General features: G+C 45.1%; 1 protein-coding gene across 2 annotated transcripts in view; it reads left to right on the top strand.

The window, feature by feature from the left end:
* The window catches only part of GPAT3 (glycerol-3-phosphate acyltransferase 3), a 54,354-nt gene that overhangs the window by 10,556 nt on the left and 20,278 nt on the right, over positions 1-23,520 (top strand). For both annotated transcript variants that reach the window (XM_075998706.1, XM_075998705.1), the window contains exons 3-4: positions 8,540-8,606; positions 22,078-22,348. In XM_075998706.1, coding sequence (XP_075854821.1) covers positions 8,540-8,606; positions 22,078-22,348 — 338 coding nt within the window. The remainder of the gene's footprint in view (positions 1-8,539; positions 8,607-22,077; positions 22,349-23,520) is intronic.

Below are 23,520 nucleotides of genomic sequence, written 5' to 3'. Positions count from 1 at the left end.
TGGTACCAAAACCCCAGCGCTGTTTCTCTAGATGTGACCTTAGGGGAGGTCACCTACTTTTTGTGCCTCATTTTCGTTATCTATAAAATGGGATAGATAACATCTATTCCCATAGCTTTGTTTGAATGAGTTAACGTACATCAAGCACCTTAGAAGAGTATCTGTGCATTAGGTGCTATAAAACGGTTTGCTGCTATTAAAAGAACAATACAATATGATTACTTAGATGCCAGCATTCCACAGTGGCTTTTAAAGTGGGCTCCTATTTTCTGTCCTTGTTTTCTATGTGCCCTGGGGACATGGCTTTCTCTGTTTTTCTTCTTGACCTAATGGGATGGCTCCTAGGTATACGTGGCTGCTACCTACTAACCCTCCTGTTTTCCCCTGCATGCTCGCTGAACTTTCTCTTTATGGCTGTTTCTCTGCCTAGTCTTCAAACTTACATTTGACTCTCACCTCCTGTATCTAAAGTTCTGTCATTTTTACTTAGGAGCTGTTTCTCAGTCTGGAACTTTCCTTTTCTTTTTTTTCTTTTTTAATTTTTATTTATTTATTTTTATGACTCAAAGAATATTGAAAGGTACATATTTTCTTTTCTTTTTTGAGACAGAGTCTCACTCTGTTGCCCAGGCTAGAGTGCCGTGGCGTCAGCCTCGCTCACAGCAACCTCCAACTCCTGGGCTCAAGCGATCCTCCTGCCTCAGCCTCCCGAGTAGCTGGGACTATAGGCATGCGCCACCATGCCCGGCTAATTTTTTCTATTTTTTTTTTTTTTTTGGTTGTTTGGCTAATTTCTTTCTATTTATAGTAGAGACGGGGTCTCACTCTTGCTCAGGCTGGTCTTGAACTCCTGACCTTGAGCGATCCTCCCGCCTCGGCCTCCCAGAGTGCTAGGATTACAGGCGTGAGCCACCACGCCCGGTCTGGAACTTTTCTTGCTGACTCTACATTCTGAGCTGGGTCACGCCGTGGATTTCTTAGCTGCCTCCTACTGTCGGACCTTCTTGGAAGACTCTCCCTAGAGCAGATGATCGTCTTCAGAGGGTGTTGCCTCTTTCTCAGGTCTCTGAAATGATCGAACTGTTCTCCCAGACAGCACAGTGTCTTTTGGAATTTACACCCCACGTGACGATGGGGTAAGGTACATCGCACGCATTGGCATCCAGGTGCTCACTCGTGTCTGTCTTGCTTCACTACTTCAAAGTACAGCCAAAGAGATGCCAAGGAGGGGGGCCAGCTAGCTGCTCTCAGCCCAGCTAATGTCTAACCTCGATGGGATTATCTCCAGTCTAGGATCTGACTTTCAGCTTGACAAGGCCCCACGTTTTTTTTTTTTTTGTTTTTTTTTTTTTTTGAGACAGAGTCTCACTTTGTTGCCCAGGCTAGAGTGAGTGCCGTGACGTCAGCCTCGCTCACAGCAACCTCCAACTCCTGGGCTCAAGCGATCCTCCTGCCTCAGCCTCCTGAGTGGCTGGGACTACAGGCATGCGCCACCATGGCCAGTTAATTTTTTCTATATGTGTTTTTAGTTAGCCAATTAATTTCTTTCTATTTTTGAGTAGAGACGGGGGTCTCACTCTTGCTCAGGCTGGTCTCGAACTCTTGACCTTGAGCAATCCACCTGCCTCGGCCTCCCAGAGTGCTAGGATTACAGGTGTGAGCTGCCTGGCCAGAGACCTAAGTTTTAATTTTTGTCTATGTAGTGTTGAAGAGACTTTCAGAGATGAACTCCCTGTTAATTAAACTCTCAAGAATGCCAGTGGGGCTGGCGTGGTGGCTCAGGCCTGTAATCCCAGCACTCCGGGAGGCCGAGGGGGGTGGATCACTCAAGGTCAAGAGATCAAGACCAGCCTGAGCAAGAACGAGACCCCGTCTCTACTAAAAAAATACAAAGAAATTAGCTGGACAACTAAATATATACAGAAAAATGAGCCGGGCATGGTGGTGCATGCCTGTAGTCCCAGCTACTTGGGAGGAGGCTGAGGCAGGAGGATTGCTTGAGCCCAGGAGTTGGAGGTTGCTGTGAGCGAGGCTGACGCCATGGCACTTTAGCCTGGGCAACAGAGTCTCAAAAAAAAAGAATGCCAGTGAGGCACAGTGGGTAGGTGACCTCCCTAAGGCCACATATGAAGAAGCGCAGCTAGGACTTGGGTCCCCAATCTAAGCACATGTAGTGGCAGATACGCATGCCACTAAGCTTGCAAACCAGGTAGGTGGCAGCATAAGGAGCCACCCTCTTTGCTAAGACTAAGTTATTAGGTCAGAGAGATGTTCGGCATGCGTGGATTTCAAATAGGAAGTCATTTCATGAGCCACCTCTGATTTATTCGTGGCGGCCGCCTGGAGTGCCTATGTTTGGGAGCGACTAGGCTCAGCAGGAAAGAGAGCTGTAACCTCACAGATTTTTCGGGTTTAGGGACAGGAGAGGGAAATAGCAACCCGGGAGTTTCTGTCCTTCAACGAGAGCAGCGTTTGATGTTTCCAAGACATTTCTATTAGGCTGGGGTTAAAACAGTAGATTGCTTTTCCCAACTATAGGAGTAATTCCCTTTAAAAATCAGGCCGATGTTTAGTTTTAGAACATCTTCAGTGCTGAACAGAGATACCCTGCCTTTCTGTGGATGCCATTCAAGGCCCAGCCCTTCTCTCATGCATTACTCTGCAGTAAGTTCTTAGCTGTTTGCGTTCTTTTCTTTCTTTGCATTTCATTCCCAAAAAATATTCTTCGGGCTCTGATCGGAATTGGGTGTTTCTCAAGTTCCTTTGGTTATAATGTGCATACCGTTTTAAAAGGTCATTTCGTTTTGTCCATTCTGTGTTTACTTTGACAAGTTTTATTGTCAACAGAGGGCATTTTCATGGCCATAAACTCAAATTCTAGAAGTGGAAAATGTGGGTAGGGTACCGTCTGACTAGCTGACTTTGGTAACTGTTGCTTGTCAAGGAACTCACTCAGCTACATGCTCATTCTTCTCTGACCCCCTTCTTAGCTTCCCAGTTCAGGCAGTGATCATTTATTGAGCACCTACTGCATGCCTTGCTCGGCTTCGCCGCATTATCTGTAGTTGTATTTATAAGTCTCTGACATGGCAACTTGCTTGGGGATAAGGCTTGAATGCTTAGCTTAGACTAAGTCTAGTGATTCTCTAAACCAGTGATTTTCCAGGGGTAAGTGATGACTTGTTAGGTGTACGTTTGCCCGTATTATAAATTTATAATGGAGAAATTTGTTTTAGGAGTGCAAACCATGAAGAATAAAACGTTTGGTGCAAGTGACGTGTGGAGGGTGGGCTATCCCGTCTGGATGGTGGGGAATAGGGTCAGAATCTCAGGGAGGAGATGTGTATGGAGTTGTTTTTTTTTATGTTTATCAAACAGGAGCAAGCATTAAATGTTGAAAGATGCGTCTCTCAACCTTGGAAGTTAATCGTCAGGTTAACGACGGTGGGCGTGCGCGTGGGAAAGGATTGCCATTTGTTGCCTGAAGGTTCATGATTAGAAAGGGAATAAAGAATGGGAAAAGAATATAGAACCGATGGAGAGAAAGGAACGTTCGGTAAAATGCAAATGATCTGATCCAACCGCTAATAAATACGGGCAATGGACAGACAATACTGTGAATGTACTAATTTTCCCTCCACTTTGGAGGAAAAAGATGGGAACATGAACAGCTTCCTCCCAATTCATGGCCCTGTCACCCAGGGCGGGTCACTTAACATCTCAACCTTAGTTTCTGCAGGTGTATAAAGGAATATTCTGCATGGGGCTGAACGCTTGGTACATAGTAGGTCCACAAATCTTAGTAGAGTATGAATTGGAACACTCTTTGCTGCTGTTGTTTCTGATATTTTTTTTTTCTCGTATGAGACTAAGATTTAACCTACCCTTTGGATCTTCGATGAGTCAACACACATACTCAGGGAAGGCCCTTCTCGCCCTGTGTTTCTTTATTCCTTTCCTTCTCTTGACCCTCTTATTCATCCACCAGTTCGTTTTCCGTCTTTTTAAAAAGGCTTGTCAGTAATTCTCAGATTTGAACGAACAGTTCGAGAGATCTTATCTCAGATGCTGGAAATGCAAAGCACGTGGTAGAATGTCCTGGCTGTCTGCCAGGGAAAGTAGCTACCAAAGAAAAACTACCAAAGCCACGAGCTTGTCGTTGACCTTCAGTAGGGCCTGTCATTGCTCCTCCCACTGATAGACAGGGGACAGAGGTTCAGAGAGGAACTGTGTCCGGGCGGTGACTCAACACCTGTCAATGCTACAATCAGGATTGCAATTTTTAAGATCTGGAGCCTGACTTCTCAGCTTCCCAAGAAGCCCACCTCTGCCAAGAAACGGTTTTATTTTGCTGTAGACGGTGGCTGGTGGTTATTTGAGTAACCCTAATAAATTAGAATTCTTACATGATTTTATGGATTTTTTTTTCCCTTCTCTCTCTTCCTTCTCTTTAGTCAATCTTTAAATGTCTTTCTAGTGTGAAAATTTGGAAATTTTAATTGTCTAGGTGACAGCGTCACAATTTTGCAAGCTTATGGCCCAAGCTTTAAATATCAGACTTGGGCCAGGCGAGGTGGCTCACGCCTGTCATCCTAGCACTCTGGGAGGCCCAGGCGGGAGGATCGACCGAGGTCAGGAGTTCGAGACCAACCTGAGCAAGAGCGAGACCCTGTCTCTACTAAAAATAGAAACAAGTTAGCCAGACATCTAAAAATATATAGAAAAAATGAGCCGGGCGTGGTGGTGCATGCCTGTAGTCCCAGCTACTCGGGAGGAGGCTGAGGCAGGAGGATCGCTTGAGCCCAGGAGTTTGAGGTTGCTGTGAGCGAGGCTGACACCACCACGGCACTCTAGCCAGGATGGCAGAGTGAGACTCTGTCTCAAAAGAAATAAACAAAATAAATAAAGATGATAAAATGAATGACCCAAAATGTTACAGCCCCTTGTCTAAGATGATCACAGCCAGGACGTGGCAGGACTGGAATTCACAACCAGCTGCAAAACGCAGGCTTCTTTTCCCTTTCCCTGGAGTAGAAACGTGCAGGAGAAGATGGTTTTTCCAGTGCTTTCTCCCTCCGGCGTGCCCTGGGCTGCCTCTGCAGCCTCGGGACTCTGCCTGACCGTGTCCTGCAGGGTGGAGCTCGGGGAGCTGCTGTTTCAGGGAGGAGCTTGTCCTCTGGACGTCCCGCCTGGTGGCAGGACACGCAGATCTCTGTAGGACGTCATGCTATCTGAGGAATGTCGCTGTGTTAGTCTCAGTGCCAGGGCTGCCGCCACAGAGCGCCACGGAGCTGGCAGCTAAACAACGCAGGTTTCTCTTCTCGCCGCTCTGGAGGCTGCAAGTTCAAGGTCAAGGTCAAGGCGCGGGCAAGGTTGATCTCTTCTGAGGCCTCTCTCCGAGGCTTGCAGGTGGCCTCCTTCTCACTGTGTCCTCACCTGGCCTTTTGCTCTGTGCGTTCACGTCCCTGTATCTCTCTGGCATCCAGATTTCCTCCTCTTCTTTTTTTTTTTTTGCCTTTTTAAATAATGTATACAATTTTTTTTTTTTTTTGAGACAGAGTCTCGCTTGTTGACCAGGCTAGAGTGAGTGCCGTGGCGTCAGCCTTGCTCACAGCAACCTCAAACTCCTGGGCTCAAGCGATCCTCCTGCCTCAGCCTCCCGAGTAGCTGGGACTACAGGCATGCGCCACCATGCCCGGCTAATTTTCTATATATATTAGTTGGCCAATTAATTTCTTTCTATTTATAGTAGAGACGGGGTCTTGCTCTTGCTCAGGCTGGTTTCGAACTCCTGACCTCGAGCAATCCACCCCCCTCAGCCTCCCAGAGTGCTAGGATTACAGGTAAATGAATAGTATTTTAAAGCAAAGATCAAATGTCCTCTTTTTTTTTGAGACAGAGTCTCACTCTGTTGCCCAGGCTAGAGTGAGTGCCGTGGCGTCAGCCTCGCTCACAGCAACCTCAATCTCCAGGGCTTAGCGATCCTCCTGCCTCAGCCTCCCGAGTAGCTGGGACTACAGGCATGTGCCACCATGCCCGGCTAATTTTTTGTATATATATTTTTAGTTGGCCAATTAATTTATTTCTATATTTGGTAGAGACGGGGTCTCGCTCAGGCTGGTTTCGAACTCCTGACCTTGAGCAATCCGCCCGCCTCGGCCTCCCAAAGTGCTAGGATTACAGGCGTGAGCCACCACGCCCGGCAAATGTCCTCTTCTTATAAGGACACCAGTCACATTGGATCAAGGCTCCATCAAATGGCTTCTTTGTAACTCAATCACCTCTTTAAATAAAGACCCTGTCTGCAAATACAGTCTCATTCTGAGGTGTCAGGAGTTAGGGCTTCAGTATATGAATTTTGGAGGGACATAATTCCACCTATGACAGCCACAAAATACCAGTGCTTTTCATTGTATAAACATACAGTAATTGAGCCGGGCGCGGTGGCTCACGCCTGTAATCCTAGCACTCTGGGAGGCCGAGGCGGGCGGATTGCTCGAGGTCAGGAGTTCAAAACCAGCCTGAGCAAGACCCCGTCTCTACCAAAATATAGAAAGAAATTAATTGACTAACTAAAAATATATATACAAAAAAAATGAGCCGGGCATGGTGGCGCATGCCTGTAGTCCCAGCTACTAGGGAGGCTGAGGCAGGAGGATCGCTGAGCCCAGGAGATTGAGGTTGCTGTGAGCCAGGCTGACGCCACGGCACTCACTCTAGCCTGGGCAAGAAAGTGAGACTCTGTCTCAAAAAAAAAAAAAAAAAAATACAGTAATTATTCTAGTCTAAGGTAACTACTACTTGTATGCAATGTAAAATAACATGCATGCCCATAATAAGGTGAGGCCGGGCGCAGTGGCTCAACCTGTAATCCTAGCACTCTGGGAGGCCGAGACGGGTGGATCGTTTGAGCTCAGGAGTTCGAGACAAGCATGAGCAAGAGCGAGACCCCCGTCCCTACTAAAAATAGAAAGAAATTAATTGGCCAACTAAAAATGGAAAAAAAAAATAAATTAATTTTAAAAAACTAAAGAAAAAAAAAAGGTGAGCTCTCAGATGAACATTGATTGATTGTTTACAAAACTTTATTTTAATCATTCTGTTGGTTTGCTTATAAATGATCATAAGTGCCAAAGTTTTAAAGTGAAAAACTATGGACATTAAACCTTTACCCCAAATGAGAAAAGATGGGTGTTGCAAGTCCAGAGTCCGAGAACGTGTGCACCCAGTCAGCAAGGAGATAACAGGACAGTCCTGTTGTCATTAGTGACCGGTCACTAGAAACCCAGACGACCAGGCCTCTGTTCATAGGCGGTTTTCTCAGTGCAGATGGCATGTTCCTCTTTGGCCCTTTGAGTGGCTGAGCAGCGTCCTCATGTTGCCAAATCAGGCCTCACTCCTCAACCTTCACGTTTCCGTTTTACCTTATTTATTGTCTGCCCGTTATTTTCTTCTTTATTTGAATCCTTTAACCTCTCTGGTTAGCAAACCGTTCTGAGCCTGGCAAGAACTGAGGTTTTTGCCTTGACACACTAATAAATCTGTCTTTTTGCTCCTTTAAGGGTAATTATGTCCAGTTATCATTATTATAATGTTTTCTCCCTCTTGTTTTCCTATTTCCCCCCTTATCCTAAATTAATCAATTTATGGGCATTGTTAGCTTCTGAAATTGTAATCCTCTAGATAGCATTTTTTTTTAATTTCTTTCTTTTTTTGTGTGTGTGAGACACAGTCTCACTCTGTTGCCCAGGATAGAGTGCCGTGGCGTCAGCCTTGCTCACAGCAACCTCCAACTCCTGGGCTCAAGCGATCCTCCTGCCTCAGCCTCCCGAGTAGCTGGGACTACAGGCATGCTCCACCATGCCCGGCTAATTTTTTCTCTATATTTTTAGTTAGCCAATTAATTTCTTTCTATTTTTAGTAGAGATGGGATCTCACTCTTGTTCAGGCTGGTTTCGAACTCCTGACCTTAAGCGATCCTCCCGCCTCAGCCTTCTGAGTAGCTGGGACTACAGGCATGCGCCACCATGCCCGGCTAATTTTTTCTCTATATTTTTAGTTGGCCTATTAATTTCTTTGTATTTTTAATAGAGATGGAGGTCTCGCTCTTGCTCAGGCTGGTTTCGAACTCCTGACCTTGAGCGGTCCTCCTGCCTCGGCCACCCAGAGTGCTAGGATTACAGGTGTGAGCCACCGCGCCCGGCTTTGGGTAACATTCTTGATGCTGGAGCTTGTACTCCTGCCCACGGTGCTTCACAGTCTTTTCAAGGAGTAATTTACTAAGACACAAGCATACAAGGTGGTTTAGAAAGGGTATATACTGTTCTTTCCTGATTTCATTAGTGGATTATCAGTAACTAGTATAAAAGCATACCTGCGACTTAGAATTCTGCTACATCAGAGATTCACTGGGGTATCTCTTCAATTCAGATACTTCCAGGGCTTAATGTTTAAATTCATTTCCATGTAATCATAGTTTAAGTATTCTACATTGTATCTGTGGGATCGTTTCAATGAACATTTCTTGTTTTTTGAACAGTGGGCCACAATACGAATTGAAAAAGGAGCCCCGAAGGAGTCGGTTCTTAAAAACTCAGCTTCTGTCGGTAAGTCTTCCATTTCATTATGATTGTTGGGATATTCAAATCGGGCCTACGCAATTTGAACTTGAACTATGCAGAGAGCAGTGTGTTCTATAGGCCTTGGATCTTTCATAATTCATGCAAAAATAGCAGCTGCCCTGAGCTTTGATTGACTTTTTATTGTAAAGCTGGTAAGATGTGTTCGTCTATGTGCTCTTACAAGGAATTGTTTTCCTTTGTAAGGCCATGTATTTGAAGATGTCTGCCCCATGGTTTTAAACATGTAGTCAGGCCGGGTGAAGTGGCTCGTGCCTGTAATCCTAGCACTCTGGGAGGCTGAGGCATGAGGATCACTCAAGGTCAGGAGTTTGAAACCAGCCTGAGCAAGAGTGAGACCCTGTGTTTATTAAAAAAAAATATAAAAGAAATTAATTGGCCAACTAAAAATACATAGAAAAAATTAACCAGGCATGGTGGTGCATGCCTGTAGTCCCAGCTACTCGGGAGGCTGAGGCAGGAGGATCGCTTGAGCCCAGGAGTTGGAGGTTGCTGTGAGCGAGGCTGATGCCACGGCACTCACTCTAGCCTGGACAACAGAGTGAGACTCTGTCTCAAAAAAAAAAAAAAAAAAAAAGAAGGACATGGTCCTTGTGGGGAGACGGGCACCTGGCAGTCCACTGGGATGACAAATGCTGGAGCAGGTGCATACGCGAAGGACGGTGTGTGAGGTCTAATTTGGGCTCCGCTGTGTGACGCTCCTGCGCTGTGCTAATCCCACAGCTGGGCACCGTGCGCACCTCTCCCGCCATCTCTGCCCGGTGCGTGGGGTAGCCGGGACTTGGGGGTGGGGGGGTGTGCCCTGTTGGTCCATAGTGGTGTCTGGAGTCATCGGAGAAGCAGTGTCACAATGCCGGACAGACTGATGGACAGGGTGGCGAAACACCAGCGCCCGTGCGCTTGGCTGGTGCAGTCGTCAGCCTTCAGAGCATCGTGTCTCTGTGTCGCTGCCAGTGACAACACAAGTGAGAGTGGAGCCAGTCAAAGTGTGGGCAAGGGTCACAGGCAGGCCGCGGCCCTGGGAGCGTGGCTGCAATTTTGAGATGTTCCGAATGATACAGTTCTTTTTTTTTTTTTTTTTGAGACAGAGTCTCGCTTTGTTGCCCAGGCTAGAACGAGTGCCGTGGCTTCAGCCTCGCTCACAGCAACCTCCAACTCCTGGGCTCAAGCGATCCTCCTGCCTCAGCCTCCTCCCGAGTAGCTGGGACTTCAGGCATGCGCCACCATGCCCGGCTCATTTTTTTTCCTATGTATGGTTTTAGTTGGCCAATTAATTTGTTTCTATTTTTTTAAATAAATATAGGGTCTTGCTCTTGCTCTAGCTGGTCTCAAACTCCTGACCTCAAGCTATGCTCCCATCTCGGCCTCCCAGAGTGCTGGGATTGCAGGCGTGAGCCACCGCGCCTGGGCAACGATACAGTTCTGATAATAGACGTGGGGGAGCCGAGAGGGAGAGATGAGCTGAACAGAGGCAATAGTTACCTTTGTTTTGTGCACCAAAAAGCTTCCTTCTGCCCCTCTGTTCCTTAGGAGAACACGTTTTTTGAAATGCATTTCAAGACTCCCTGCACAGCTAAATCCCTCTTGCATTATATTTCTTCTGTGCTTTTATGGAATAAGCCAACCGAAAGCTAAGCCTAGGGGAATATTATCTTTGTGGTTCAATAATAATCCCTTCTGTCTTTAGCCAGATTCCACTATTCTACTGTGTGCTTTCATCTAAAAGCTGTTTAATTTACTGAGCTTCAGCTATGATTATGAGTGAGATCTCTTTAAGAAGCTCTATTGTTGCACCTTCTTCTTTTAGGCTTAAGGACTTTTCCTCATTGTTAACACAAAGATGAAGATAAATCTTTTCTGCCCCTTCAAGGAGCTGTGTTAAGCTGAGCATTAAACTTCAGTGGAGGCCGGGCGCGGAGGCTCAGGCCTGTAATCCTAGCACTCTGGGAGGCCGAGGCGGGAGGATCGCTCAAGATCAGGAGTTGGAGACCAGCCTGAGCAAGAGTGAGACCCCGTCTCTACTATAAATAGAAAGAAATTAATTGGCCAACTAAAAATATATATAGGAAAAATGAGCTGGGCATGGTGGCGCATGCCTGGAGTCCCAGCTACTCGGGAGGCTGAGGCAGGAGGATCGCTTGAGCCCAGGAGATTGAGGTTGCTGTGAGCTAGGCTGACACCACCACGGCACTATAGCCTGGGCGACAGAGTGAGACTCTGTCTCAAAAAAAAAAAAAAGGAACAAAACGAAAAAACAAAAGGAGATGAAGACCAGGCAGAGGGTACAGGCTTCGGCTACGTGGAATTCCTAACCCGCACCTGCTTGGTAGAACGTGCAGAGTGCTTACGGCCTTTGCAAGGTGTGCGTGCATGTTCCCTTTTTCCACGCTTGCTGAGCTCTGTGTTTATCAAGTGGGCGTCTGTCCGTGCATCATTCCGACCGCTTCCTCTTCCCGCCCCTGCCATAATGACGTGGGCACACGTTGCTCAGATAAAATAACATCCTCATTTTCACTCACTCGTGCGCCACTCACTTCCCTTGCCCGTGTGTGGGCCGGGCCACCTGACCTTCCCACAGACAGACGCCCCGTCTGGTGCGGGCAGGGATTTCGAAATGCCAGCGGGTGACAACGTCCATCCTCTGATGTCAAGCTGGCATTTTATAAGTACGAGCCTGAGACAGCGCCAGTCGACAGAGACGCGTGCGTGGCACGGTTCTTGTGCAGGAGAGAAAAACAGGCTCTGCGTAATTGCAGAAGACTAAAGAACTCACGTCTTTTTGTTTTTTCTTTTTTCCTTTTTTGGGTAAAAAACATACAAAAAAAAAAAAAAAGGAGCATTGCTTTGCCATTCCACCCTCACTGCCATAGGAAAAACCACACAGCCTGGCTTAATTTTGGAACTTGAGAAATGATCTTTCAGAAGTTTGATGTAACTTGGTCTTTTTTTTAATTTTTTTTTTTAGCTTGGTCTTCTTTTTGGCCTTTGCTTATAATCGGCTGAAGCAACCCCTGCGTCGCATAATGCGTGCAGTTGATGGTTCATGAGCTCAAAGAAAGTAAGAAAGAGAGAGATGGAGTTATGGAAGACTTAGAATGATTTCGGGAAAAGGGCACTGGGTGGCAGAAACTGTAAGCAAAGGCGAGAGCCTAGGAGCTATTTATTAGGCTCCAAATAACAGATTTAGTTTGGCTGGAGCTGGAGAGATGAGCTGGGAGTGGAAGAGGACTTGAAATTGGACATGCAGGTTTATCTCAGATTCCAAAAGTGGATGCCACCCTGACACATTCGTTCCTTAGCCGAGGAGAGCTCAAAGTTTTGAGAAGGCGAATGTGGCAGTCTGGTGGGAGAGGGTGGAGGAGGTGGAGAGAGGAGGGCCGGGAGACAGGATGTCACCCTGGAAGGCCACTGGGGCCTGAGCCAGCGTGGCGGGGTTGGTGGGGAGGTGGAGTTGGCCAGCAGCGGCGTGTGAACGTGCACCGTGGGGAAGAAGCAGCGAGGACTGCAGGTGCATGTTGGAGACTTGCTGCAGAGGGGGAAAGTTGCAATGGTAGATTTAATGAAGTCAACACAGGGTGAAAGACGCTTATTTACAAAGGGCGGAGGAAAAGTCTTAGAAAAGGAGCAGGAAGGGTTGGGTGACCAGGACAAGGATCATCAACCAGGAAAGAGAAGAAGAGCACAGGGAATGGAATCTAAAGGGAGTGGGGGAGAAAGAGAGAGTTGTTAACTATGTACGAGGGCTGTCCAGAAAGTATCCAGCCATTGTTTTTTTTTTTTGAGACAGAGTCTCTCTTTGTCGCCCGGGCTAGAGTGAGTGCCGTGGCGTCAGCCTCACTCACAGCAACCTCAGACTCCTGGGCTCAAGCGATCCTCCTGCCTCAGCCTCCTCCTGAGTAGCTGGGACTACAGGCATGCGCCACCATGCCCGGCTCATTTTTTCTATATATTTTTAGTTGGCCAATTAATTTCTTTCTATTTTTAGTAGAGATGGGGTCTCACTCTTGCTCAGGCTGGTCTCGAACTCCTGACCTCGAGCGATCCTCCCGCCTCGGCCTCCCAGAGTGCTGGGATGACAGGCGTGAGCCACCGAGGCTGACCAGCCATTGTTAATAGGCAGTTTTCCTATTACATGGCTGGATACTCTCTGGAAAGCCCTTGTATTTTCTCTCTCTCTCTTTTCATTCTTCTGTCCACGGATGCTCTTCTGTGCTATATTTTTCTTCCAAGAATAATCGATGTTCTCTATCATCCCTTTTTATTCAGAAATAAAAACATCAATCGCCTTATCTGCAAACTGTGCTTTGCTCTGAGTGTCTACATATATGAGGTGGGGGTTTACAGGGACTTCTAAAGCTAACTCAGAGATTAAGTATTTGGGGACAAGATTTGGAATGAGGCCAGGTGCAGTGGCTCACACCTGTCATCCTAGCACTCTGGGAGGTCGAGGCGGGAGGATCGCTCAAGGTCAGGAGTTTGAGACCAGCCCGAGCAAGAGCAAGACCCCGTCTCTACTAAAAATAGAAAGAAATTAATTGGCCAACCAAAAAAGATATATAGAAAAAATGAGCCGGGCATGGTGGCGCATGCCTGTAGTCCCAGCTACTCGGGAGGAGGCTGAGGCAGGAGGATCGCTTGAACCCAGGAGTTAGAGGTTGCTGTGAGCGAGGCTGACGCCACGGTACTCTAGCCCGGGCAACAGAGTGAGCCTCTGTCTCAAAAAATAAAAAACCAAAAAATAATGTGCTACAGTAAATGTATCTGTAACATGAATTATGACAAAGAAGATTGCTCTCTTAGAGAACATTTGGTAGAATTTCCTGTAAAAAAAAAAAAAAAAAGTCTGGATCTGGTGTTGGTTGGTTGGGGAGTTGGTTGGTAAGTTTTTTTGCTCCCCACAACATTATTTCATCTTTATAAAGGATTCTCTTTAGAGTATTTATCTCTTGGGGTCAGTAAAGTTTTTTTTTTTTTTTTTTTTTAGTTCAAAGTTACCTATTTGCTGCGATTTTTGTTGACCTTATTTGCATGAGACTTTGTGCAGAGTTTTCTTGTGATTTTTATAATTTTCTGTTTATGTTTTTTCTTCCGCGTAAATTCTTATTTTGTATTCTATGTGGACTTTCTTCCCTGCTCCAATTTTATTTTCCTTAATTAGATTAAGTAGTGGGGGTGCACAAGTGTTTAAAGTAAATTTTACCCATTTTTGCACAAAAAAGTAAAAATAAAAAAGTTGATTGTAACTCTGAAATATGCCAAGCCAGCAACATTACTAGGGGGAGTATGAAGCGTTTCACAACCGTAATGCTTTTTTTAAAAATAGGCAATCATGATTGAGTCATCATGAATGAATAGCGTTTAGGAAAACCAAGGGAGAGATACATTTATTTTGAGCACATTTCATGCATATGAAAGGTCATGATAGTTGTACTGATTTTTCCCCTCTTTTTTTTTTATGGACCAATATTATATACAGTATATCATAATCTAGTATTTCTAAAGCAGTATTGCTGCTACAGGGAAATGCGTAAAACTTTTTTTTTTTTTTAAACCAAGCCTGTAATAGATTAACTTGTGAAGCTCTTCTGTAATGAGTTTTTCCGTTTTGCATTCGTATTCACGTTTTCCATTTGTCTTCCTCTCCAATTCTCCCACTTCCAAGAATTGGGAAACTTGCAACCTTAAAACAACAGCAAAACTAACAAGCAGCAAACCCTATTGCTAATGCATTGCTGATGTGACTACCAGCTAGCTAAAATATTAATGATAAGTGAAATTAAGCAGAAAGATGTCAATGTGTATGTGTGATGTCCCAATGTTGTAATACAGGAAATAGAGTGGTTCTCTCATCTTAAATATTTCTCTAAATCATCTTAATTTGTAAGGTATGATTTAAAGTAAATGTGTTGTTTGTATCAATAGAATGATAATGTGAGGCAGAGGTAGGGGCAAATACAGGTTTTGTGGGGGGTTTGAAGTTTATACAATTTTGAGACCTTCTTTTATTTATTTATTTTGTTTGAGACAGAGTCTCACTCTGTTGCCCAGGCTAGAGTGAGTGCCGTGGCGTCAGCCTCGCTCACAGCAACCTCCAACTCCTGGCCTCAAGCAATCCTCCTGCTCCTCCTGCCTCAGCCTCCCGAGTAGCTGGGACTACAGGCATGCGCCACCATGCCCGGCTCATTTTTTCTATATATCGTTTTTGTTGGCTAATTAATTTCTTTCTATTTTTAGTAGAGACGGGGTCTCGCTCTTGCTCAGGCTGGTGTCGAACTCCTGACCTCGAGCGATCCTCCCGCCTCGGCCTCCCAGAGTGCTAGGAGTACAGGCGTGAGCCATCGCGCCCGGCCTAGAGACCTTCTCTAATGAGGAATGCAAGCTGACCACAAAATTTAGGTGCAGGGCCTTGGACGGGGCTATGCACGACCCTGAAAGAGAGCTTAACCTTATGGGCGCAACGACCTTGAACCCAAACCTTGAGGCATGGCTGAGGATACAGCAGGGTTGCTTGGCTCTTCGGCCTGAAAAAGACAGAGGCTGTTTTCTATAAAGCTTGCCTAGTGACAGTCCAGGTTAATGAAGGTGCAAAAGAGATAGAAGGTTTGAGAATAGACGTGACAAAAACAAATCAAGGATGGCCAGGCGCGGTGGCTCACGCCTGTCATCCCAGCACTCCGGGACGCCGAGGCAGGAGGATCGCTCAAGGTCAGGAGTTCGAAACCAGCCTGGGCAATAGCGAAACACCGTCTCTACTAAAAATAGAACGAAATTAATTGCCCAACTAAATATATATATAGAGAAAAAATGAGCCGGGCGTGGTGGCGCATGCCTGTAGTCCCAGCTACTCGGGAGGCTGAGGCAGGAGGATCGCTTGAGCCCAGGAGTTGGAGGTTGCTGTGAGCGAGGCTGACACCATGGCACTCACTCTAGCCTGGGCAACAGAGGGAGACTCTTGTCTCAGAAAATAAAAGGGCAAATGTTGAACAGCGCGACGTGGAACTGGAGGCTTTGAGAGGAGGAAGCGTTTGATTTTGGGGTCGCAGGCTTGGTTTCAAAGCCCGGCTCTGTCCCTTAGTGTCTGTGGCCCTGGGCATGTCACTCAACCCCTCTGGCCCTTGGTTTCCTCAGGAAGCACATGGGGATCAAACATGATGCCTCGTAGGGTTATGAGGACTTGGTAAGGACACGTGTCAAAGGCTTACTGCACCTACAGCCTGGCGTCAGGAAATACTCAGCAGGTGTCAGTTGCTTTCTAGTATGGGAAGGAAGATTTCAAAATACTCAGGGGAAGGATGGGTATGGCTGGCTAGCACCTCTCATTGAGGTGGCAGCTAGAAATTTGGGAGACTCTTAAAAGTAACATTTTTTTTCTGGTTTTGAAAAAAATCAAGGTATTTATATCCATTAAAATGCACAATATTAAGTGTTCAGTTTGTGGGGCACGGTGGCTCACACCTGTCATCCTAGCACTCTGGGAGGCCAAGGCAAGAGGATCACTCAAGGTCACGAGTTCAAGACCAGCCTGAGCAAGAGCAAGACCCCCGTCTCTACTAAAAATAGAAAGAAATTAGCCAGACAACTAAAAATCTATAGAAAGAAAAAACTTAGCCAGGCATTGTAGCACATGCCTGTATTAAAAAAAAAAAAACAAAAAAAGTGTTCAGCTAGATGAATTTTTACATCTTCATAGACCCATGTCATTATCAGCCAGATCAAACTGAAGAACATATCCACGGTTTCAAAGCTCTTTCAAGACCCTGCCTAATAGATGTCACTTACCTCTTGGTCCCTGTGGTAACCTCTCTTCTGGTTTGTGTCATCATCAGTTCGTTTTTTCCTACTTTTGAAATTTACGTAAATGTGCTCATCCAGTATGTATACTCTGTGTCTGGTTTTTTTCCCCCCACGTAGTATAATATTTTTGAAGTTTCTGCATGCCGTCGCGTGAATCAGTGGATTTTTTTTATATTAGTAATTACCGTGGAGTATTTCTTTATACAAATCAATAATTTGCTTATCCATTATTTTGTTGATTCGCATTTGGGTTATTTCCAGTTTTTAGCTCTTAGGAATAAAGGTGCTATAAACAGTGTAGCACAGTCTTAGGAATAGCTGGCCATAGGGTACGACGCCAGTGTGCGTTTAACTTTATTATTAATAGAAAGCGCTGGGTGGCATTTCAGATGTTTACACCCTCTCAGCTGTACGAAAGTTCCAGTTGCTCCCAGGCCTCCCAGCACTTGCCTATTTTTAGCCTTTTAAATTCAGGCCCTTCTTGTGGGTGGGTAGCAGTATCTCATTATGGTTGTCAAAATAGCATCTTAAGTATCTTTTTTTCTCAATATGAAAGAATGCATCTACTTTAGAAAAAATTAGACATTGCAGAAGTGTGCATAATAAAATGAAAAATCAGCCATATGAAATACTGTTACCCAGAAAATACCTAATATTTTCATGTATTTTCATTTTTTTTTTTTTGCCCGTTCATACATATTTTTTTAAATATAGTTGACATTTTAGTTTAGTAGATCTGGATTTGGCCCTGGCATCTATATCTATCTATCTATCTATCTATCTATCTATCTATCTATCTATCTATCTATCTATCTATATATATATTTTAAAGATTCCACACCCAATTTTTTTTTTTTTTTTTTTTTGAGACAGAGTCTCACTTTGTTGTCCAGGCTAGAGTGAGTGCCGTGGCATCAGCCTAGCTCACAGCAACCTCAAACTCCTGGGCTCGAGTGATCCTTCTGCCTCAGCCTCCCGAGTAGCTGGGACTACAGGCATGCGCCACCATGCCCGGCTAATTTTTTATATATATATATCAGTTGGCCAATTGATTTCTTTCTATTTATAGTAGAGACGGGGTCTCGCTCTTGCTCAGGCTGGTTTTGAACTCCTGACCTTGAGCAATCCGCCCGCCTCGGCCTCCCAAGAGCTAGGATTACAGGCGTGAGCCACAGCGCCCGGCCTCACACCCAATTTTTTAATAATCGGGTAGGAAAATAGAAGTATAACCTTCATAGACAAGAGTGTACATTTATAAATGTACGACCACATGCATTTTTCCAAAGTGAACTTACTCATATGCGTCTCATCTACATGTACTGTATTCTATTTTGAGCTGTAATAGAGCCTGATTTTCTTTTCTTTTTTTTGGGGGGGGGGTCAGTCTCACTCTGCTGCCCAGGCTAGAGTGAGTACCGTGGCGTCAGCCTCGCTCACAGCAACCTCCAACTCCTGGGCTCAAGCGATCCTCCTGCCTCAGCCTCCCGAGTAGCTGGGACTACAGGCATGCGCCACCATGCCCGGCTCATTTTTTGTTATATATATTTTCAGTTGTCTGGCTAATTTCTTTCTATTTTTAGTAGAGACGGGGTCTCGCTCTTGCTCAGGCTGGTTTCGAACTCCTGACCTCGAGGGATCCTCCTGCCTCGGCCTCCCAGAGTGCTGGGATGACAGGTGTGAGCCTGATTTTCTTCATTGCTGGCTTAGGAAGCTTGCCATATGAGCAGAGGGCAGAAAAAACTAGTGTGATTTATAAATGGGCAGTTAATTCCAAGAGTTCTCTCAGCTCATTCAGAGTTAATTATGTCTGAGATGGTTTTTAACTTCTGTCTCCATTTCCACAGGCCTTTCATATCTGGCATTATTTATGTCTGAGGGACTTCTCGAAGGCACGGGGCTACAGGGCAGCTTGTGCAATTAATCTCTTACATTAGATAAAGAGAGCTCTCATTTTGATTTTCTTCCAAACATGCACAGTGTCAGTTTGGCCAGAGTGCTGTTTGCTGGATGGACAAAGTTCTAAATGTTTAGAGATTGACTTTGCAAAACCGACTTCTGAAATAAAAGAAAAAAATGTTCCTAGATTCAGGGTCTCACAAATTTAAGAATTGTGGGTTGCTTTGAAGGATCATGATTAATTAATTTATTATTTTTTTATAATTACTTATTTTTTTTTTTGAGACAGAGTCTCACTCTGTCGCCTAGGCTAGAGTGAGTGCCGTGGCGTCAGCCTCACTCACAAGCAACCTCCCCACCTCCTGGGCTCAAGTGATCCTCCTGCCTCAGCCTTCTGAGTAGCTGGGACTACAGGCACGCGCCACCATGCCCGGCTAATTTTTTCTATGTATTTTTAGTTGGCCAATTAATTTCTTTTTTTAAATTTTTTAATTTTTCCTTTTCATAGAAATTTGTTCATATCTTTCTATTTTTAGTAGAGACGGGGGTCTCGCTCTTGCTCAGGTTGGTTTTGAACTCCTGACCTTGAGCGATCCTCCTGCCTCATCCTCCCAGAGTGCTAGGATTACAGGCCCATGATTAATTTATTAAAAATAACTGGGTTTCTTAAATTTTGACAATTGTCAACATTTGAATAAGGTCTGTAGATTAGACCATTAATGTCAACCTCCCTGATTTTGAGAATTGCACTGTGATTAAATAAGCAAATCTCTCTGTCCTGAGGAAACATATGCTGATGAAATATTTGGGGTTAAAGGGGACCATGTCTACAAATGCCTTCCAAGTGGTTCAGAAAAAAATATCCTTTTATTCACATAAAGATAGAACAGTAAAGCAGATGCGGCAGAATGTTGGCAATTGGCAAATCTGGGTGAAGCGACCTATTGTTGCAACTTTTCTGTATTTCTGCAATTATTAAAAACCAGATCTTAGGCCGGGCGCGGTGGCTCATGCCTGTCATTCTAGCACTCTGGGAGACTGAGGTAGGAGGATCACTCAAGGTCAGGAGTTTGAAACCACCCTGAGCAAGAGCCGTCTCTACTAAAAAAATAGAAATTAATTGGCCAACTAAAAATATACAGAAACAATTAGCCGGGCATGGTGGCGCATGCCTGTGGTCCCAGCCACTCGGGAGGCTGAGGCAGGAGGATCGCTTGAGCCCAGGAGTTGGAGGTTGCTGTGAGCTGTGATGATGCCCCTGCACTCTAGCCCTGGTGACAGAGTGAGAGTCTGTCTCAAAAAAAAAAAAAAAAGAAGGAATGGATAATAAAAGCCAGATCTTCCTGAGTTACACCTGGGAGTGGATTTCCTGCATCATGGGCTCTGATGTCTCTGAATTCACTAGATTGTGCCCAATTGTTTTCCAGTGTGGTTGTGCTAATCACATTCCCATTGCTCCACCAATACTTGATATTATCAGATTTCAAATTTTTATCAGTCTTATGTATCTCATTGTAGTTTCTCATTGTGGTGTTAGTTTGCATTTATCTGATTATAGTGATTCCGAGCATCTTTCCAGATGTTTAGTCATTAAGGCTACTCTTTATGAATTGCATATTCTTAGCCTTTTTTTTTTCAAACAGTGTTCTTTGTCACTTTCCTATTCATTTTTTTTTTTTTGTGTGTGTGTGTATGTGCCTAAATATATTCTGGAAATTAATCTTTTGTCAACTAAATGCACAGCAGTTATCCACGTACTTTTGAAAGATGCTTAAGAGAAATATGAAGTTGAGTTATATTTTATGGGAGTTATTCAGAATAAACTAGATAAAGGGGCAGAGAGTATATGACACATCAAGTGTGTAGGGGCTGAGAGCTTGGCTCCTCTTTGCAGATCTCTTTTCTCGAAGTCTCTGTTAAATGATATGGGGCAACTTGAGCTTGCACTCTTGCCTCTGGCCCTTGTGAAGGTTTATTTTTAGAAGTGCTGTCTGCTCTCCCCAGTGTATTTCATTTAGAGATTTACTGAATAACTTATTCTTCCCTCCTGCTCTAGATTTAAAAAAAAGAAAATCCCTGTATTGCTAAATAATGAAACGCTTGCACTGCTAAATAGTGGCCAGTGCTTGGGTATTGAGTAAGCCGCTTTGAGTGGCATTATGGTGCGTACAGAGCAAGAGAGAATCAGTGGGGACATTCTCTTGGTTCATCCTCTGACACTAATTAAACCTTTTGTGGAGATGGTGAAGAAAGGCTAAACCACTTAGACTTGACTTCTGAAAAAGATAACCTAATGATCGTTCAAGAACTTACTTTGCTGCTCTAATTCTTAACCCTTTGCACTCGCTTGCTTTTTTCTCGATTCCTTTATTCTACTCGGGATTTAATTTTTTAAATATCCCAGATTTTACAAAGCGCGACAGTAGAATAAAAAGCTGGAGTTTCTTTTCATACCAACTTATTTATTTGGATTTTTTAATATTTCAAATTATTGATACATTCAAAGAGTAATTTTATTTTTTATTTTTATTTTTTTTATTTTTTTTTCAAAGAGTAATTTTAATCTCTATAATTTTTGCTAAGCGTGTCGAGTCTCGACATCTGAGTGCAAAGGGTTAAGGTGTTTAGGTATTCGCTTTGAGTGTGGGGCAAAAACAAACACCGCCCCCCCCAAAAAAAATCCCAAACGTAAAACCATAAAACATTAGCCTGTGTGTTTATTTATTTGGAGACAAGGTGTGGTTCATGTTGGAGTATGATGGCGAGATCATGCCTCATGGCAGCCTTGAACCCCTGGGCTAAAGCGATTCTTCAACTTCAGCCTCCTGAGTAGCTGGGACTACAGGCATGCACCACAATGCCAGGCTAATTTTTCCTATATATTTTTAGTTGTCTGGCTAATTTCTTTGTATTTTTACTAGAGACGGGGTCTCACTCTTGCTCAGGCTGGTTTCCAACTCCTGACCTCAAGTAATCCTCTGGCATCAGCCTCCCAGGGTGTTAGGATGAGAGGCGTGAGCCACCACGCCCGGCCTACTTAGTTTTTGACTTTATGATTTTTATCAGGGGAGGACAGAAGTCTTTATTTTTACACAGTCTAGACCTATACTTGGGAACAGTTAGTTTCTGTGAGTTTTCTTGCTCATGGCTCGTAGGGAGGGAATCCAAGCAAAATGGTTTTAGAGGACCCAAATTCCTCATTAATTAATTGAAATCATTGGGTTCCTCTCTCTTCTCACTGAGATTGCTTGTCTCTGTCTCTCTCATTTTTTTTTTTCTGAGACAGAGTCTCACTCTCTCGCCTGGACTAGAGTGAGTGCCGTGGCATCAGCCTCGTCACAGTAACCTCACACTCCTGGGCTCAAGCAATCCTCCTGCCTCAGCCTCCCGAGTAGCTGGGACTACAGGCATGCGCCACCATGCCTGGCTAATTTATATATATATATATATATTTTAGTTGGCCAATTAATTTCTTTGTATTTTTAGTAGATACAGGGTCTTGCTCTTGCTCAGGCTGGTTTCGAACTCCTGACCTCGAGCGATCCTCCCACCTCGGCCTCCCAGAGTGCTAGGATGACGGGCGTGAGCCACCGCGCCCGGCCTCATTGCTTGTCTCTTACCTGAAATCTGCTTTCATGTCACCCATTAAAACTTGTTAACTGGTTTCTTGTTTTCTACACAAAGTTGCTCCTTTGGTCAGTTGTTGGGTCCTACGGCATTTTCTCATGTCCTGCTGCTTTCTTTCAAGGTATCATCCAAAGAGATGAGTCACCCATGGAGCAGGGGCTCTCTGGCCTGCCAGGAAGGGACTTTGAGCTGTCTGACGTGTTTTATTTCTCCAAGAAGGGACTGGAAGCCATCGTGGAAGACGAAGTGACCCAGAGGTTCTCCTCAGAGGAGCTGGTGTCATGGAATCTCCTCACCAGGACCAACATAAATTTCCACTACGTCAGCCCAAGGCTCACCCTGGTGTGGGTGCTGGGCGTCATAGTGCGCTATTGCGTCCTCCTGCCCCTGAGGTGAGTCGCCCCCACCCCCGGCACTCGTGTCATCGCTCAGCTTGCTTCTGTTTATTTATTTATTTGTGAATGAATGAATGAATGAATGAATGACAGAGTCTCGCTCTGTTGCCCTGAGTAGAGTGCCGTGGCGTCAGCCTCGCTCACAGCAACCTCCAACTCCCGGGCTCAAGCGATCCTCCTGCCTCAGCCTCCTCCTGAGGAGCTGGGACTACAGGCATGCGCCACCACGCCCGGCTAACTTTTTGTTTCATTTTTAGTTGACTGGCTAATTCCTTTCTATTTTTTAGTAGAGACGGGGTCTCACTCTCGCTCAGGCTGGTTTTGAACTCTTGACCTTGAGCGATCCTCCCGCCTCGGCCTCCCAGAGTGCTAGGATGACAGGCGTGAGCCACCGTGCCCGGCCTCAGCTTTCTTTTTCTTATTATTTTTTTGAGACAGAGTGTCACTTTGTTGCCCAGGGTAGAGTGAGTGCTGTGGCGTCAGCCTTGCTCACAGCAACCTCAATCTCCTGGGCTCAAGCGATCCTCCTGCCTCAGCCTCCCAAGTAGCTGGGAGGGACTACAGGCATGAGCCACCATGCCCGGCTCATTTTTTGTATATATATTTTTAGTTGGCCAATTAATTTCTTTCTATTTTTAGTAGAGACAGGGTCTTGCCCAGGCTGGTTTTGAACTCCTGACCTCGAGCAATCCTCCTACCTTGGCCTCCCAGAGTGCTAGGATTACAGGCCTGAGCCACCGTGCCCAGCCCCCAGCTAATTTTTTCTATATATTTTTAGTTGGCCAATTAATTTCTTTCTACTTATAGTAGAGACGGGGTCTCACTCTTGCTCAGGCTGGTTTCGAACTCCTGACCTTGAGCGATCCACCCTGCCTCAGCCTCCCAGAGTGCTGGGATGACAGGTGTGAGCCACCGCACCTGGCCTTGCTCTCTTTTCGAACCATGTACTCGAGGGCCACGTCAGGGTGCTGTGGTGCTAATTCTACCCCTTCCCACTTAAGAAACAGCCTCAAACGAGACTTCTGCAGCGATGTAGTAAGTCTCTCTTCTCCTTTTACATTTTTTCCCCCAAATGAAGATGTGCATTCAGAATCCAGTACATTAAATACGCCTTGGAATTGGATCCACTTTGCTGTTACAGTCATTGATCATTTGATGTCGGATAGACA

Source organism: Microcebus murinus, chromosome 29, assembly GCF_040939455.1.
Source record: "Microcebus murinus isolate Inina chromosome 29, M.murinus_Inina_mat1.0, whole genome shotgun sequence".
Lineage (NCBI taxonomy): Eukaryota > Metazoa > Chordata > Mammalia > Primates > Cheirogaleidae > Microcebus > Microcebus murinus.
This window is presented reverse-complemented; position numbering and strand designations above follow the sequence as displayed.